This window comes from Lagenorhynchus albirostris, chromosome 19, assembly GCF_949774975.1.
Source record: "Lagenorhynchus albirostris chromosome 19, mLagAlb1.1, whole genome shotgun sequence".
Taxonomy (NCBI): Eukaryota; Metazoa; Chordata; class Mammalia; order Artiodactyla; family Delphinidae; genus Lagenorhynchus; species Lagenorhynchus albirostris.
Genome location: NC_083113.1, coordinates 21,049,603 through 21,063,736, shown reverse-complemented (window position 1 = coordinate 21,063,736; position 14,134 = coordinate 21,049,603). Strand labels below are relative to the sequence as shown.

Genomic DNA, 14,134 nt, shown 5'->3' with positions numbered 1-14,134 from the left:
CAGGATATGAGGTGGAACATTCTCTGTGTCTTTCTGTCCTACTCCATCTCCATGGGAAGTTTTGATCGTATAGCATCAACTCTGATAAAAACACTTTCCATTATTAACTCCACTACATTAACTCAGTTACTGCTCTTCTTCTCCCAACACCTGTTTATTAGAGAGGTTCTGAGCAGATGCACCAGTCAGGTTGCTTTGAACACCTGTGGGCTGGGCAGAGCCTGCAGGTAGCAAGAACGTTTCTGTTGTCCCCCAAGCTCCAGCCAGGTCCATGCGTGATGGAGGGGAGGCACCCACAGTACCCTCACATCCTAGGGGCTGCCCCTCTCCGGCTCCTGCAGGGCAGACACAGGGAAGGCTGAACTTCTCTCCTATTTGAAGGTTGGGCTGATTAGGACCCAATCACTGGACGTGTGCGATTTGTCTTCTAGAGTACGCTCCGGTGATCGGAATTCAGAGCCAGTCAGTAAGGAGACTTTGTCAGTTAGGGTTCTCCAGGGAAACAGTGTGCGTGTGTGTGCATGTGTGTGTGTGTACACATCTATGTACATGTACATATATACATATCTATATACATATATACACATCTATATACAAATACATACACATCTATATACAAATATATACACATCTATATACAAATATATACACATCTATATACATATATACATATCTATATACATATACATATATAGATACATCAATATACATATATACATCTATAAATATACATATATATACAAATATATATCTAGACATATATATACACATCTGTGTACATATACATATATACACATCAATATATATATACATATAGAGAGAGAGACAGAGAGAAAGAGAGAGGTCTTTATTATAAGGAATTGGCTCACTTGATGATGGAGGCTGAGAAGTCCCCAGATCTGCAGCTGGTCAGCTGGAGGCCCCAGAGAGTAGATGGTATAAGTCCCAGTCTGAGTCCAAAGGCCTGGGAAGCAGGAAGGCTGATGGTATAAGTCCCAGTCTGAGATGGAGTCCCAGCTCAAACAGAGAGCTCCCTTACTCAGATCTGTTCTATTCAAGCCTTCCACGGATTGGATGAGGCCCACCCACACTGGGGAGGGCAATCTGCTTTCTCAGTCTACTATTCAAATGTTACTCTCATCCAGAAACACCCTCACAGACACATCCAGAATAGTGTTTGACCAAATATCTGGGCAACCCTTGGCCCTGTAAAGCTGTTGCATAAAATTAACCATCTCAAAGATGCGTCAGCGAGCGCTCAGTCATCCCATGCAACAGGAGGCGGGGATGCCCCCAGGTGGCCCCTGGCCGAGGCCAGCCAGTCATTCCTTTATTGGCTGCCTGCAAAGGTACCCCATCCGTTCCCTCACTACCCCCTCCTCCAGATACTACATTGGGGATACTCTGAAGGGTCCAGTGTGTCTGTTTTGTGCAGGAGGTAGGCAGGCGCTGATCGGTTCCTGAAAGGCTGGAGGGGTGTGCATTCCCCACAAGCCCCAGGAGGGTGTAACACCCCATGTGATGACCCACCTGTGTGTCAGGTTTCCCAGGGGGTGCCTGTTGTCTCAGGAAGGCCATTTTAGAGAAATATAATAAGCAACCTCACTCATGAAAACTTGGAGGCACTAAAGTTCAGAGACTAATTAAAAATAAATCTCATTAGTTTTTCCCCCTCTCAAACTATGCTAGTGGTTTATTAATCTGGTTTTGATTTGCTACATGTGTTGGTCTGGCCCTGAGTTGGGCATCTCTTTATGGACTAGATTTGTACAGGGAAGCCAGCTGTGGTTCTCCAGGGGTCTCAGGGTGGGCTGAGGGGCATGCCCAGCACTGCCCACCCTTCTGGGTGCTGCCTCAGTGATATAGCGGCTGAGCGCTGCCCAGGTGGGATGCATGGAGTGCCCTCCTTGGCTCTCACCTGCCTTCTTGGCACCAGACCCGAGGCTCCTCTGTCCTGATGGAGCCAAAGGGGACTGTGGAGGTGAGAAGGCTTCTCTCCTGCAGCCCCTCCAAAGGGTTGTGTGCCCTCCCTGTGGGGAAGGCACAGCCTGGGAGTTTTCTTGCCTCATGACTGAAGCTGTCTACACAGCATGACAGCAACTGGCTGCCCACAGAAAAATTCAGCCAACGAGGATAGTATAACATCAACAATGACAGTAACTGTAGTCACCACTCTCTGTGCACTCACGTGTGCAAGCACCGCTTGCTGCTCGTGGATTATTATTATTCGCCCCTTAATCCTCACAGCACTTTGGAGACCAGGTTCCAAATCCCCCCTTATCCTGCCCCGTCCCCTTTGCAAGGGGAGGGAACTGAGCCTCAGAGACGTGAAGCTACCCACCCAGAGTTGCCCAGCGTTGATTACAGGTCATACTCCAGATCTGCCTATTTAGAATTCCATTCTATTAACCACTGCACTGTATTGCTATTTTTACTTTTCTGGGTGAATTTTTGGCTTGTTTTAGGGAATTAATGCAACATTTCTTTGACAGTGTGTGTCCACACCATAACCAGCTGGAGGAAAGGAAGTGACTTGTACCCACAAGGTGTGTTGACGCAGCCTCCCAGCGATTTAAAAGGGAAGTACTGTGCACCCTGGCTCCTCCTTGCTCCCTAACTCAGACTGCCCTGAGGCCTCCTTGACCCGCTTGCCTCCAGTTCCCACCAGCCCAATGAGCTTAGGGAGGCGGTGGGGCAAGGAAATGGCTACTGTGGCTGGTGGAGGCCCCCTGACCCCTGGCATGGAAAGTGGGGTGGAATTAGACGCTGGCATAGTGGAGATGATAAACTCCTGATGCCTTTTTGGAAACTGCCTTTCAACCAAGCAACGACTGGTCTGTGGATGTGGGTGGAAATGAAAGTTCAGCCCGCCTAAGCTAGGTGCCTTCAGCCTGATACACACACAGCTTACCTTTGATGCTTTTGCGTCTCCTCTTCTGGTGAGGTTACCAGGCTGTTTCAACATTTATAAAAGCACATTGAATAAATGTTCAGAAAAGGATTGGTTAAAATGGGCGCTCTTCCCATTTCCTCTTCTAAAAGGAGAGCATTGAGTTATTCTTAGTGGGGGACAGATACCTGCGTAATGATGAGAAAACAAAAAGACCCATTTGCCCGAAAGGAGACAATTCCTTTTTTTCTTTTTGTTTTGAATTAAAATTCTGTCGTTTTTCTAAGATGAACTAAAAGCCCATTTCCTTCTTCCACAGTCCCCCATCCTTGCTTTTCCTGCCTTAATGACATCCCAAACTTTTGTTGAAAATAATTGATTGAATTTAAATTTCCTTAAAAGTTTAAGAGGTAACGTTACAGTATAAATTTCCTACCAAACACTAAGTAGGGAAATATCCATTAGTGAAATTAACTACAGTTTCTAGGTAGCTAACAATGTACCGTATACAGTAGGGCATGTCTAATGAACACTGCAGTGGGTGATATTTCATTATACAAATTAATGCTCACATTTTAATGGGAAAGTCACATAATGAATCTCGGCTTCAGTGACAGCAATTAGAGACACAGATTGTCCCCTTCTGGACAAGGCACTGTTTAGCAATAAGCAGCTGTGTGAAAAGTCTTCAGGTTTACAACATATATATGCTTTGGGGGAATTAGTGTACAATTTATATTAATGTACTGAAGCTTCTCTGCAAAGGCATGACCGTATTTATCTCTCCTGGTATTAACTAAGTAAAGACATGTAGAAAGACTAAATAAATATCAAATAGAGGATGCAAATACGGGAAAATATTAGGTTACCTAACTTAAAAGTGAAAACACTTTTGGGGTTTTAACACGCACACACACACACGAGAAAGTTAGAAACATGAAGCCCTTCTTAAAAGCTTGATAAAGGGATTTCCAACGAGAATAAAATGAATCCCCCTGTTATTTTTGGAGAAGCACTATAGGGAACTTGCTCTGAATAGTTCCAGAATAACTCCCCAGAACAGTGAGGTTTCCTTGAATATCAAGTGCAAAGTGAGGCTCAGAATGATGAAAGACATGACCATGTAAAAATAGGTACAATGAACTAATTAAACCACTTGGTCATATATTTCTTAAAATTTATGATACAACGACTTGGAGAAGTTATCAATGATATTCCAGAATTGAATATACATCTTATGCCATGTGTCAGTGGGTAGCTGGTTTAATGTAAGATGGTTCCAATAATTTCATTAGACCATGGAGTGATGAACTGATGATTTTTAAAATTTATTCCGCCTTTTCTAGCAAAACTCCCTTTTCTAGAAATGCATTGTTTGGGCCCACTTCTTATTCCTTTAAAATATTGTGAGAAGTTTCCCCACAGAAACCTACTGTTGTGGTTCCCTGCTTCCTTTGGTAGGTGAATGGCTCAACACTGGTCATCCTTTTCCCAGACACAAGTTTCATAGACCAGACCTGGTCTGCAGAACAGGGTCTTTGGCCCTCTCTGTGTTTGAAAAAGTTTTTAAGTACGTGCCAATATTTTAAAACTGGGATATTGCATGTAGAAATCTGGAAGCAAGGCTTTCCTTAGATAGAGGTCCTTGTGTCCACTGCTGGTGGCATTGGGTGGCAGTGGCCCTCCAGGAGAGGTGGGTGGCCCCCACCCCGCTGTTTCGCACACTCATCGTCTGCTCAGCTCTGAAAGCATCTGAGTGTATGGCTCCTGCAACAGGCAGATGCAAAGACATTGAATGCGAACATCGTGGAGGTGACCAAAGGGCTCATGTCACCCTGCAAAGCCTTGGGAAGTCTGTCCGATTCCCCCCAGTAGATTTGGACTCACTTATGAGTCTGAGGACAGAGCTGCAGGGTCTGAGGTTGTCTGGGCCACGGGGCTGCACAGAACGTCTTTCCGAGTCTCAGGCAGAGCCCTGCCCGGGCGGGAGCGGGCTGGGTGGGATGACGCTGACTAAGAAGCAGCTCTTAGCACAGGACTCGGCGTTTGTCAGTCGACGAAACCGAAGAGCAGACCTTGCCCATACCTCAGAGCCCGCTGAATGTGCTGACAGGTTTTTCCCACCCAGTCCAGGCCACTGTTGTGAGACATTTGCCTCCTGAGTGCTCTGAAATGTGCCCTCCAGGGAGGTTGCTTGGGAAACAGCTGGACTGTTTCCAGTGAAACGAGACCTTTGGGTGGCCAGGCTTCCCCAGGGGGATGTGCTCACCCCTGGGTCTGCCCACCAGAAACGCACCCCAGCCGGGGCTAGTGGTGGTCTCAAAAGCATTTCCTTGCACCCTTCATAGTGATGAAGCCCAGGAAAGGCTTTAAGGCAGAGGACGATAGTGGTTATCCAAATCATTTAGGGGTTATAAAGAAAACAAAATCAGGTTTTTGTTCATTTTTAAAACGAAACGTCCAAAGCGGGTGGGTTTATCCCACGCAGCTCACTCTCGAGCATTTATCTGGGGAATTGGGTGGTAGGGGGCAGTCACCCAAATAGAGCCTCTCAGGAACTTGGTGGTGGAACCACGTGGAGAAACCACTGCGAGGGCTGTTCCAGGGTGTGGGCACGGGCGGTGCATGGGAGGCTTTCTAGAGCCTGTGCAGTCAAGATAATCCTTGAGGACTCCCGTTAAGTGGCCCCGAATTTACCAGGGCCTGGATCCTTGGAGGCTTAGATGCTAAGAATTAACCATTCTTGTTTCTCAGATGTGGCCTCTTTTCCCTGGAACAGTGGTGGTCAAGGCCTGTTTTTAACTTTAAAAGAACAGTGGGTCAAGTGAAGAGATCCTCTCCTGCACTGTGTGATACGTATGTGATGTGTGGGATGTGTGTGTGATGTGTGGTGTGTGTTTGTGATGTGTGGTGTTTGTTTGTGATGTGTGTGTGTGTATGTGATGTATGGTGTGTATGTGTGTGTGTGTGTGTGTGATGTGTGGGGTGTGTGTGATGTGTGTGTGTGTATGATGTGTAGTGTGTGATGTGTGTGTGTGATGTGTGATGTGTGTGTGTGGTGTGTATGTGTGTGTGTGCTGTGTGCTGTGTGTGTGTGTGTGTATCTGATGTGTGGTGTGTGTGTGATGTGTGGTGTGTGTGTGGTGTGTGTGTATGTGGTGTGGTGTGTGTGTGTGTGGTGTATGTGATGTGTAGTGTGTGTGATGTGTGTGTGGGGTGTGTGTGGTGTGTGTGTGGTATGTATGTGGTGTCTGTGATGTGTAGTGTGTGTGTATGTGTGTGATGTGTGGTGTGTGTGTGGTAAGTATATGATGTGTGGTGTGTGTATGATGTGTGTGGTGTGTGTGTGTGTGATGTGTGGTGTGTGTGTGGTGTGTGATGTGTGGTGTGTGTGTGGTGTGTGATGTGTGGTGTGATGTGTGGTGTGTGTGTGGTGTGTGATGTGTGGTGTGTGATGTGTGGTGTGTGTGTGGTGTGTGATGTGTGGTGTGTGATGTGTGGTGTGTGATGTGTGGTGTGTGTGTGGTGTGTGATGTGTGGTGTGTGTGTGGTGTGTGATGTGTGGTGTGTGTGTGATGTGTGGTGTGTGATGTGGTGTGTGTGTGTGTGATGTGTGGTGTGTGTGTGGTGTGTATGTGATGTGTAGTGTGTGTGATGTGTGGTGTGTGTGTGTGGTGAGTATGTGATGTGTGGTGTGTGTGTGATGTGTGGTGTGTGTGATGTGTGGTGTTTGTGTGTATGTGGTGTGTGGTGTGTATGTGTGGTGTGTATGTGATGTGTAGTGTGTGTGATGTGTGGTGTGTGTGATTGTGCATGTGTATGTGTGTGATGTGTGGTGTGTGTGTGTGGTGAGTATGTGACGTGTGGTGTATGTGTGTGATGTTTGGTGTGTGTGTTTGTAATGTATGTTGTGTGTATGTATGATGTGTGGTGTGTGTGAGTGTATGTGTGTGTGGTATGTGTGCCTCTTTCTTTAATGATCCTATGATATGTGTCCTCTCAAAGCCGTGAGAGTAGGGGCCTTGTCTCTTTGGTTCTTCACTCAATTCCCAGCACCAAGAGCAGTACTTGGGGGGTAGGGGGTGCTCATTCAATAGAGACTGTGTGAACGAATCCATGTGTTTCCGGGTGTGCGGGTACATACCTGTATGGACACGTATGCCTCTGGCATCATTCAGGAGACTTTGTCTAGCCCTTGACATGACTTTTAGAGTTGACATGATGCCATAGAGAACATGTGCTCCGACTTGCCACATTATAGGTCGGGGAAGCAAAGGTCCCAAGATAGGAATGCCCAGTGGAGCAAAAATAACACAGGTTCTCTGTCCGCAGTCCAGACTCTCCAAATGCCTCCTGGGGTCCAGAGGTCCAGACTAGCTTCCCTGCTACACTGTTCCACAGTACCGACCTCAAAGAGTACTTCCCAGGGAGGCTCTGTGTAGTGGTTTCCCACCCAGGCGCCACAGAGGGTCACATGGGGGCCTTTGAAAGACCCCAGAGCCCAGTCTGTCCCGGGAACTCAGAATTTCTGGAGGTGGAAGTGGGACCAGGTATCAGCACTTTTGAAAGCTCCCCAAGCTGTTCCACTTTGGTTTTTCAAAATGTAATGTTTAGAGTTTTAGCGTCAGAATCATCAGGGGCACTTACTAGAAGCACCCACTTCTGGACCCACCCCAGACCCAGGGAATCAGAACTGCTCGCCTTAGGTCCCAGAACTGGTGTTTTATACTCTCCTGGGGATTCAAGGCTCAGTACAGTCTGACAACCACTGCTGCAGTGAGCATTTCAAGTGTGTGTCCCTTGGAAATCTACGCACATCTTCCGAGCATCCCTGCAGTCAGCCAGGAAAGGCAGTCCCCGCTCCACCCAGGCCTGGAGGGAAGGTCTACACTTTCTCTCTGCATCTCCTGCTGACGGATGCCCATGCATGCTCTACAAACCCTTTGCCAGATGCACTTAATCGTTTCCAGGTGCACTTTTGAAATGTAACCCGAGTCTCATCCAGTACCTGTAGGCACCTCTGCCAACTCTCACTGCAGGGCCCTCCCCCCGGGTTTACATCAACCTGTGGGCCAGGATCTTGAGTTCCTCATCAGGCTCTCCTACCACAAGCCCCACAGACACCCCCTCAGCTTCAGGGGCTGCCTCTTCTCCAACTGGCACTGGACTTCTAGGTCAGCCCGGAAGTACCCTGTCCACAGTGCCCATCCCACTGAGGGTCCCCTAGTCTCCGGTGAGATGTCCAAATAGCAGTGGCTGAAGTGAATCCAAGCCTCACACGGGGATTGACTTCAAGAAGTGGGAAATGGTGCCTGAAGCCGTTTGTACCTTTACATCAAAGGGGAGTGAGTCTTCCTCTAGATCCATGTCATTGGTCTAGAGACAACGTGACCTTGTCATTCAGAGAAAGAGATCCCCAGATGGGAATCTGATGTGTCCAGAGGAAACCTTCGGCTGCTCGTAGGAGGGAAAGAGGAGCACATAGCCACCATTTGATGAGGCAGGCATAGCTTCTCCCGGGCTGGAGCGCACAGTCTGGAGGTGACCTGGAGTCCTCTGCTCAGGACCTGGGCTGGTGGTTCTCATTTACAAAATGCATGCATCCCCCCCACCCCACCCCCAACAAGTGCCTTACCCCCAAATGGCCTATGCCTGGAGAGCCGGGAGTCACGGCGTCAGCTGAGACTAGACACAGTAAAATGTCTCCAGAATACACCATTCACCCACGACTTGCTGTTGCTTTTAGATCAGTGTGTTTTACGACAGAATAGAGGAAGCCGTGGGGGATGCTTGAATTTCCTCGGAGAATTAATTGTGGATATTGACAGGGAGTTGTTGTGAACAAGCTCGTGGGAACTCTAACAGTCCCGTTCCTTCCAGAGAGCTTTTCGAGTCCAAAGTCCAGAGAAGACCCTGGATTGCGAACACATTCTTGGAATATATTTACATCCGCATTTGTTTCCCCTCCCCTTTTCCTCTCTCCTACAACGTAGGCAGGTCTAAGTTGTATGTTATGGTATCTTTCCCATAGTAGAAAGAACAATAGAAGTTGTGTGTTGGATTTAAATAAATATTTAATTCATGAAAATGATCTTATATGTTTTAAAAGTCTTTAAAGCTATTTTTATTCTCTAGAAAGTGCTTGTTATAGGTAAATTACACATTTTACTACCAGAGCGTTAGGTTTGCCATTAGTACAAATTTAAGGCACTACAAAGACCAGTAGATAATGTTAATTCCAAATACAGAAACTAAATATATTTTGTGCCTTTTTATTACTCATTTTCTTTTAAGTTTTATTGACTGCTTTTTATCTTAACTATATGTCTTTACATGCTGCAATCATAATGCACTGTAATGGTATTAATATTTTATAGAATCGGTATTTATAGTTCTTTATTTAGAAACAATGCAGTAGGTCTGCGGATATCTGAGCCCGTCTGGAATGGTGCCCTCCAAATAATGATAAATTACTTGTGCAGTATGCCATTTGCTAATTATATCCATGATTTACTGCAGAGCAAGACTTAAATCATTCATTTCAGTCTTGCGTAACAGTGCCATAAAATTTTTAGGTTTAAAAATGGTTTCCATGTGTATAATTTAAACAAATTTTAGAGCTATTGTATACACAAAATATTGCAACCACCCATTTGTTACATACTTTGTCTTTTTAAACTTCTACTTTTAATGATCACTGTGGTTGAAATTATTATGCTTAATTTTCATAATCATAGCTTTTAAATCTACAGCCGTTTTCACATGTTAGATAAAGAAAAAGATAGCTAATTGTGTGTAGATAGTATGTCATTCCTGAATAGTCCCAAATGGTACAAAATCATTAAAAAAGCTTAAGAGTACGAATTATTCTTCTATTAAAAAACAGTTGTTCTCTAACTAATTATTAGTTTGAGCTGCTTTGTTTCCAAGAACAAATGTTGATCCTTCTAGCCTTGTTCAGCACACCAAAATGAGATTAACACTTTTTTTTTTCTCCTTATACCAAAATCTTGCAGGTGAGAAACCCTACAAATGTCCCCACTGTGATTATGCCGGCACCCAATCAGCCTCCTTAAAATATCACCTAGAGCGGCACCACCGGGAGCGGCAGAACGGAGCCGGGCCACTGTCGGGGCAGCCCCTGAACCAAGACCACAGGGACGAGCTGTCCAACAAAGCTGCTTTGTTTATCAGGCCAGACATCCTGAGGGGCGCCTTTAAGGGTCTCCCCGGAATCGACTTCAGAGGTGGCCCTGCGTCTCAGCAGTGGACATCAGGGGTGTTCTCATCTGGAGATCACTCAGGGCAGGCCACTGGCTTGTCTTCTGAGGCTCCTTCAGACACTCTGAAAGGTACCGACCTTCCTTCCAAAAGCACCCACTTCTCCGAAATCGGGAGAGCTTATCAAAGTATCGTGAACAACGGTGTGAATTTCCAAGGGTCCTTGCAAGCGTTCATGGACAGCTTTGTCCTAAGCTCCTTGAAGAAGGAGAAGGACGTGAAGGACAAAGCCCTATCTGACCCTCCTTCCATGAAGGTCCACGGGGCAGACGGTGGCGAGGAGAAGGCGGGCGGCAAGGCAGCCCCCAGGAAGTCTGAGAAGTCTCAGTACGAGCCCCTGGACTTGTCCGTGCGGCCGGACGCCGCCTCCCTCCCAGGCTCCTCGGTGACTGTACAAGACAGCATCGCGTGGCATGGCTGCTTGTTTTGTGCTTTCACAACGTCCTCTATGGAGCTGATGGCCCTTCATCTCCAGGCCAACCACCTGGGCAAATCGAAACGCAAAGATAGCGCCGTCGGGGTGACGGTCAATTGCAAAGACCAAGCCCGGGAGGCCAGTAAAGTGGCCTTGTTGCCCTCGGTACAATCAAGCAAAGAGATGGCGCTTGCCAACATGATGGGGCCTCTAGACTCGGCTTCTGAAAAGATGGCCCAAGGACAGGTCAAAGAGACTCTGGGGGAGCAGAAGGGTGGCCCATGGCCCGGCCACGTGGACCCCACATTCTGTAACTTCCCGTCAGACTTCTACAAGCAGTTCGGTGTTTACCCAGGTCTGCTGGGCTCGGGGGCCTCCAGTTCCTGCCCCAACAGGGAGCCCGACGGGAAGGCCCACTTGGAAGATGATGCCCCGATCCTGATCCCTGAAACCACAAATAAGAACACTACTGATGACCTCTCGGACATCGCCTCCTCAGAGGACATGGACTCCTCCAAAGGAGAAAACAACGAGGAAGAGGATATCGACACGGAGCCGGAGGTGATGAGCAAGCCGCCTGCCCTGAGCAAGGACGGGGGCAGCGACGGTGGGGATGGCCTGCTGCCCGCAGGCGCCCCACAGCCCATCCAGGGACTGGTCTCCCCTCTACCCCAGGCATCGGAGAAGCAGTGGCACAGCCCGGGCCTTCTTCCAGCCCAGGACCCCGTGGCGAGCCTGCCCAAGCCAGAGCGGGGGCCCCAGGGCCTGGAGAAGCCGATGAATGTGCTGTCGGTCCTCAGGGCCTACAGCGCCGATGGCTTAGCAGCCTTTAACGGACTTGCAAGTAGCACAGCAAATTCTGGATGTATCAAGAGGCCAGACTTGTGTGGTAAGTTTTAGAATCCTCTTCCTTTAGTTCATTTCCCAAAACATCAGTGCTGATTTGTGCATTTTTAAAAAATGGGGTAGACTTATCCATGAGCAGATTTTGAACTACACATAAGAACTACCCCGACTATGCTGTATATGCAATATAGACAATCATGAGAGTCAACTTCATTTAGAAGTGTCGGACCTCGTACTTTCGTGTTTCAGTTTGCATCATTGTGATCTGAAATGCCTGTACGGAAGGCATGGAAAAGGGGGCGGGGTCTCACAGTGTGCACTACTCCTGTTTTTAACCCATAACTTGAGGGGGAAAGGAAAAATTTCAAAAAACAAAAAGAGAAAGAGACATGGTAACTTGCAAACTTTTCAGTCTTTTCAACTTATGCATAAGATGCCTAAAGACAATCCCTTACTGCTTTGCTAAGCCAAACCTGCTTTCTGAAACTTTTCTTGATAATGACTTGAGGATACTAAAATCATATCACACTAACCACAATGTAGAAATGAAATGGCCCTCTCTCCAAACAGGGAGATGGTTTGGGGTATTTGTGATTCATCTTCAGACATACCAAATGGCAGTTACTGTGACTTTGGCCTTCTATTATTGCCTTCTGTCTGTCTGTTTCTTCACCTGTTGTTTGAACAAGAATGTACATTATGAAGTCCCTGGTGAGCAGGGTTGTGATCCTGTGTGTCTTGGATTTATGCCTCTGCCTGATCTTGTTAGCAAACTGGCGCTTCTTTACCTCCTTCAAGAATATGGTTACTCCAAAGTAATTCCAGATCTTAACAAGTAATGCTAGATTTGAAGCCTAGACCTGCATCAAATCAATGTCGGCGTGGGCAGGGAGGATCAAAGTCATTCTCTTGTCACCCAGATATTCTTATTCGAAAGCCTTTCTTGGAATCGAAGCTCAGTATGTTATTCCCAGCCCCAAATATCCTCACTAGAGACAAATGACCACGGTCCCTTTCCATCTGTAATCTATGAATGAATTTCTGTGACTTTACTTCACGTGTTGAAAAAAGGAAAGAAAGAAGGAAAGAAGGGAGGAAGGAAAGGAGAGAAGAAGGAAGGAAAATGGGTGGAAGGGAGTAGTATTTAACTTCTGAATCCTGACATTCCTTTTAGCACAGAGTGGGATTCAGCAAGCTGGACTCAGTTCATAATTTAAATTGATGTATTTCTTTTTCCCTCTCCTTCCCTAATTCACTAAGAACTGGATCAAGCAGTCAGAAATATTTTTTGAATTGTCAAAAATCACTAAATGGATTTCTGAGAGCTCAAAAAAATATTGACAGTTCCTTATGCTGAATGATTCATAAGGCCCCATTAACCAGCACCCCAGATCTATTTTTAGCCACATACAATTCATTACTTTTGAAGCTGTTAAAAACAATATTTAAAAGAAAGAGAAAAGAGTTTTATGTCAGTCCAATTTTTTTTTTGCTCTTTTTTTTTTTATTGTTGTTTTTAAGTTTGTGATTGGAGTGCTTTCTTTTTTATTGTTGTTTGGGGTTTTTTTTTAAGTCTATTTTCAGTTCTTTCAAATACCTACGTAGGACCCATAGTTCCTGCCAGGAATCCATGAATCAGAAAAGATCAAAACCTGGCATGTTTATAAGCTCATTATTATTGAAATGAGCTCATATTACCCCTATTAATTTTCCCATCGTCCTATCAATGCCGAAGGAAGGCTGCCCGCCTTTGAGGAAGCGTGCCCACTTGTGTCCTTTTGCACCAGGCGAGGGTGGAGGGGAAGGCAGCACGAGGAAGCCCTTTCCTCCGAGCTGCAGCTCTTAGGCCCTTTTACCCCCTCCCAAAATAGCAGCTCACCACACTTCCCTGACATTTCCAGGGTACGTGCAAAAAAAACTTGCTTAGTCAACCTTTCAGCCATTGGGCAAAAGAGCCTGAGATGTAAGTCATGGCCTCTCTCCCAAAAGGGGAGTGAAGACCCTCAGGCCAGCCAGGCCCCAAGGCACCTGGTCGCTTCCCAGCGGACGGTCCAGGTCCTACGGATCCACCTTGAACTCATGGTGAGATGCCAAAACTAACTCCTGCCAAAAAATGTCTATTTTTAGAGCGCACAAGTCCTGCATTTCATTTATCCTAATTTCTTCTGCATCGTCCCTCTTGCTTTAGCTTGGGAGCAGGCAAGGAAGGCCCTTCTCTGGCCTTTGTGTTTGCTTGGTTGGGGTGGAAGCCCTGTCCTTTCGCCTCCAGGATGGCCCGACTCTGTCCAGTTCTCATTCCCCCTTCCCATACCTGGCCCACCCTAATCAAAATCCTCTTCTTGTTTTCTTACTGGCTGCTGTGATCCAGGAGGGCCAGGCATATTCATCCTTCCTAAGAGTTGATATGTGTGAGGAAAACTTAAACCCACTGAGCTACAAAGGGGGCATTTGAGGACATTTTTTCTTACTGCCTAGTTTACTGCCTTTCTAGCATTGCAAAAAGCACAAGCGATAGTTGAAAACTTCAAACTCCCATTGGCTTGACTTTGCCAGGGTGGAAATGATATTGGCACAAGGAATCAAATATTCCTAATGTTTATTCCCTCCTCTCTGCTCCACTCAGAGTAGATATGGATTTCCAAACTGGCCCAGCAGCTTAATAGCTGGTTTCCTCAAGAAGCTGGGCTTTGCCTAACCAAAGA

The 14,134-nt window shown here is 46.6% G+C and overlaps 1 protein-coding gene across 1 annotated transcript in view; it reads left to right on the top strand.

Moving 5' to 3' along the window:
• The window catches only part of ZNF536 (zinc finger protein 536), a 229,474-nt gene that overhangs the window by 76,763 nt on the left and 138,577 nt on the right, over positions 1 to 14,134 (top strand). The window contains exon 3 of the mRNA XM_060130858.1: positions 9,907 to 11,475. Coding sequence (XP_059986841.1) covers positions 9,907 to 11,475 — 1,569 coding nt within the window. The remainder of the gene's footprint in view (positions 1 to 9,906; positions 11,476 to 14,134) is intronic.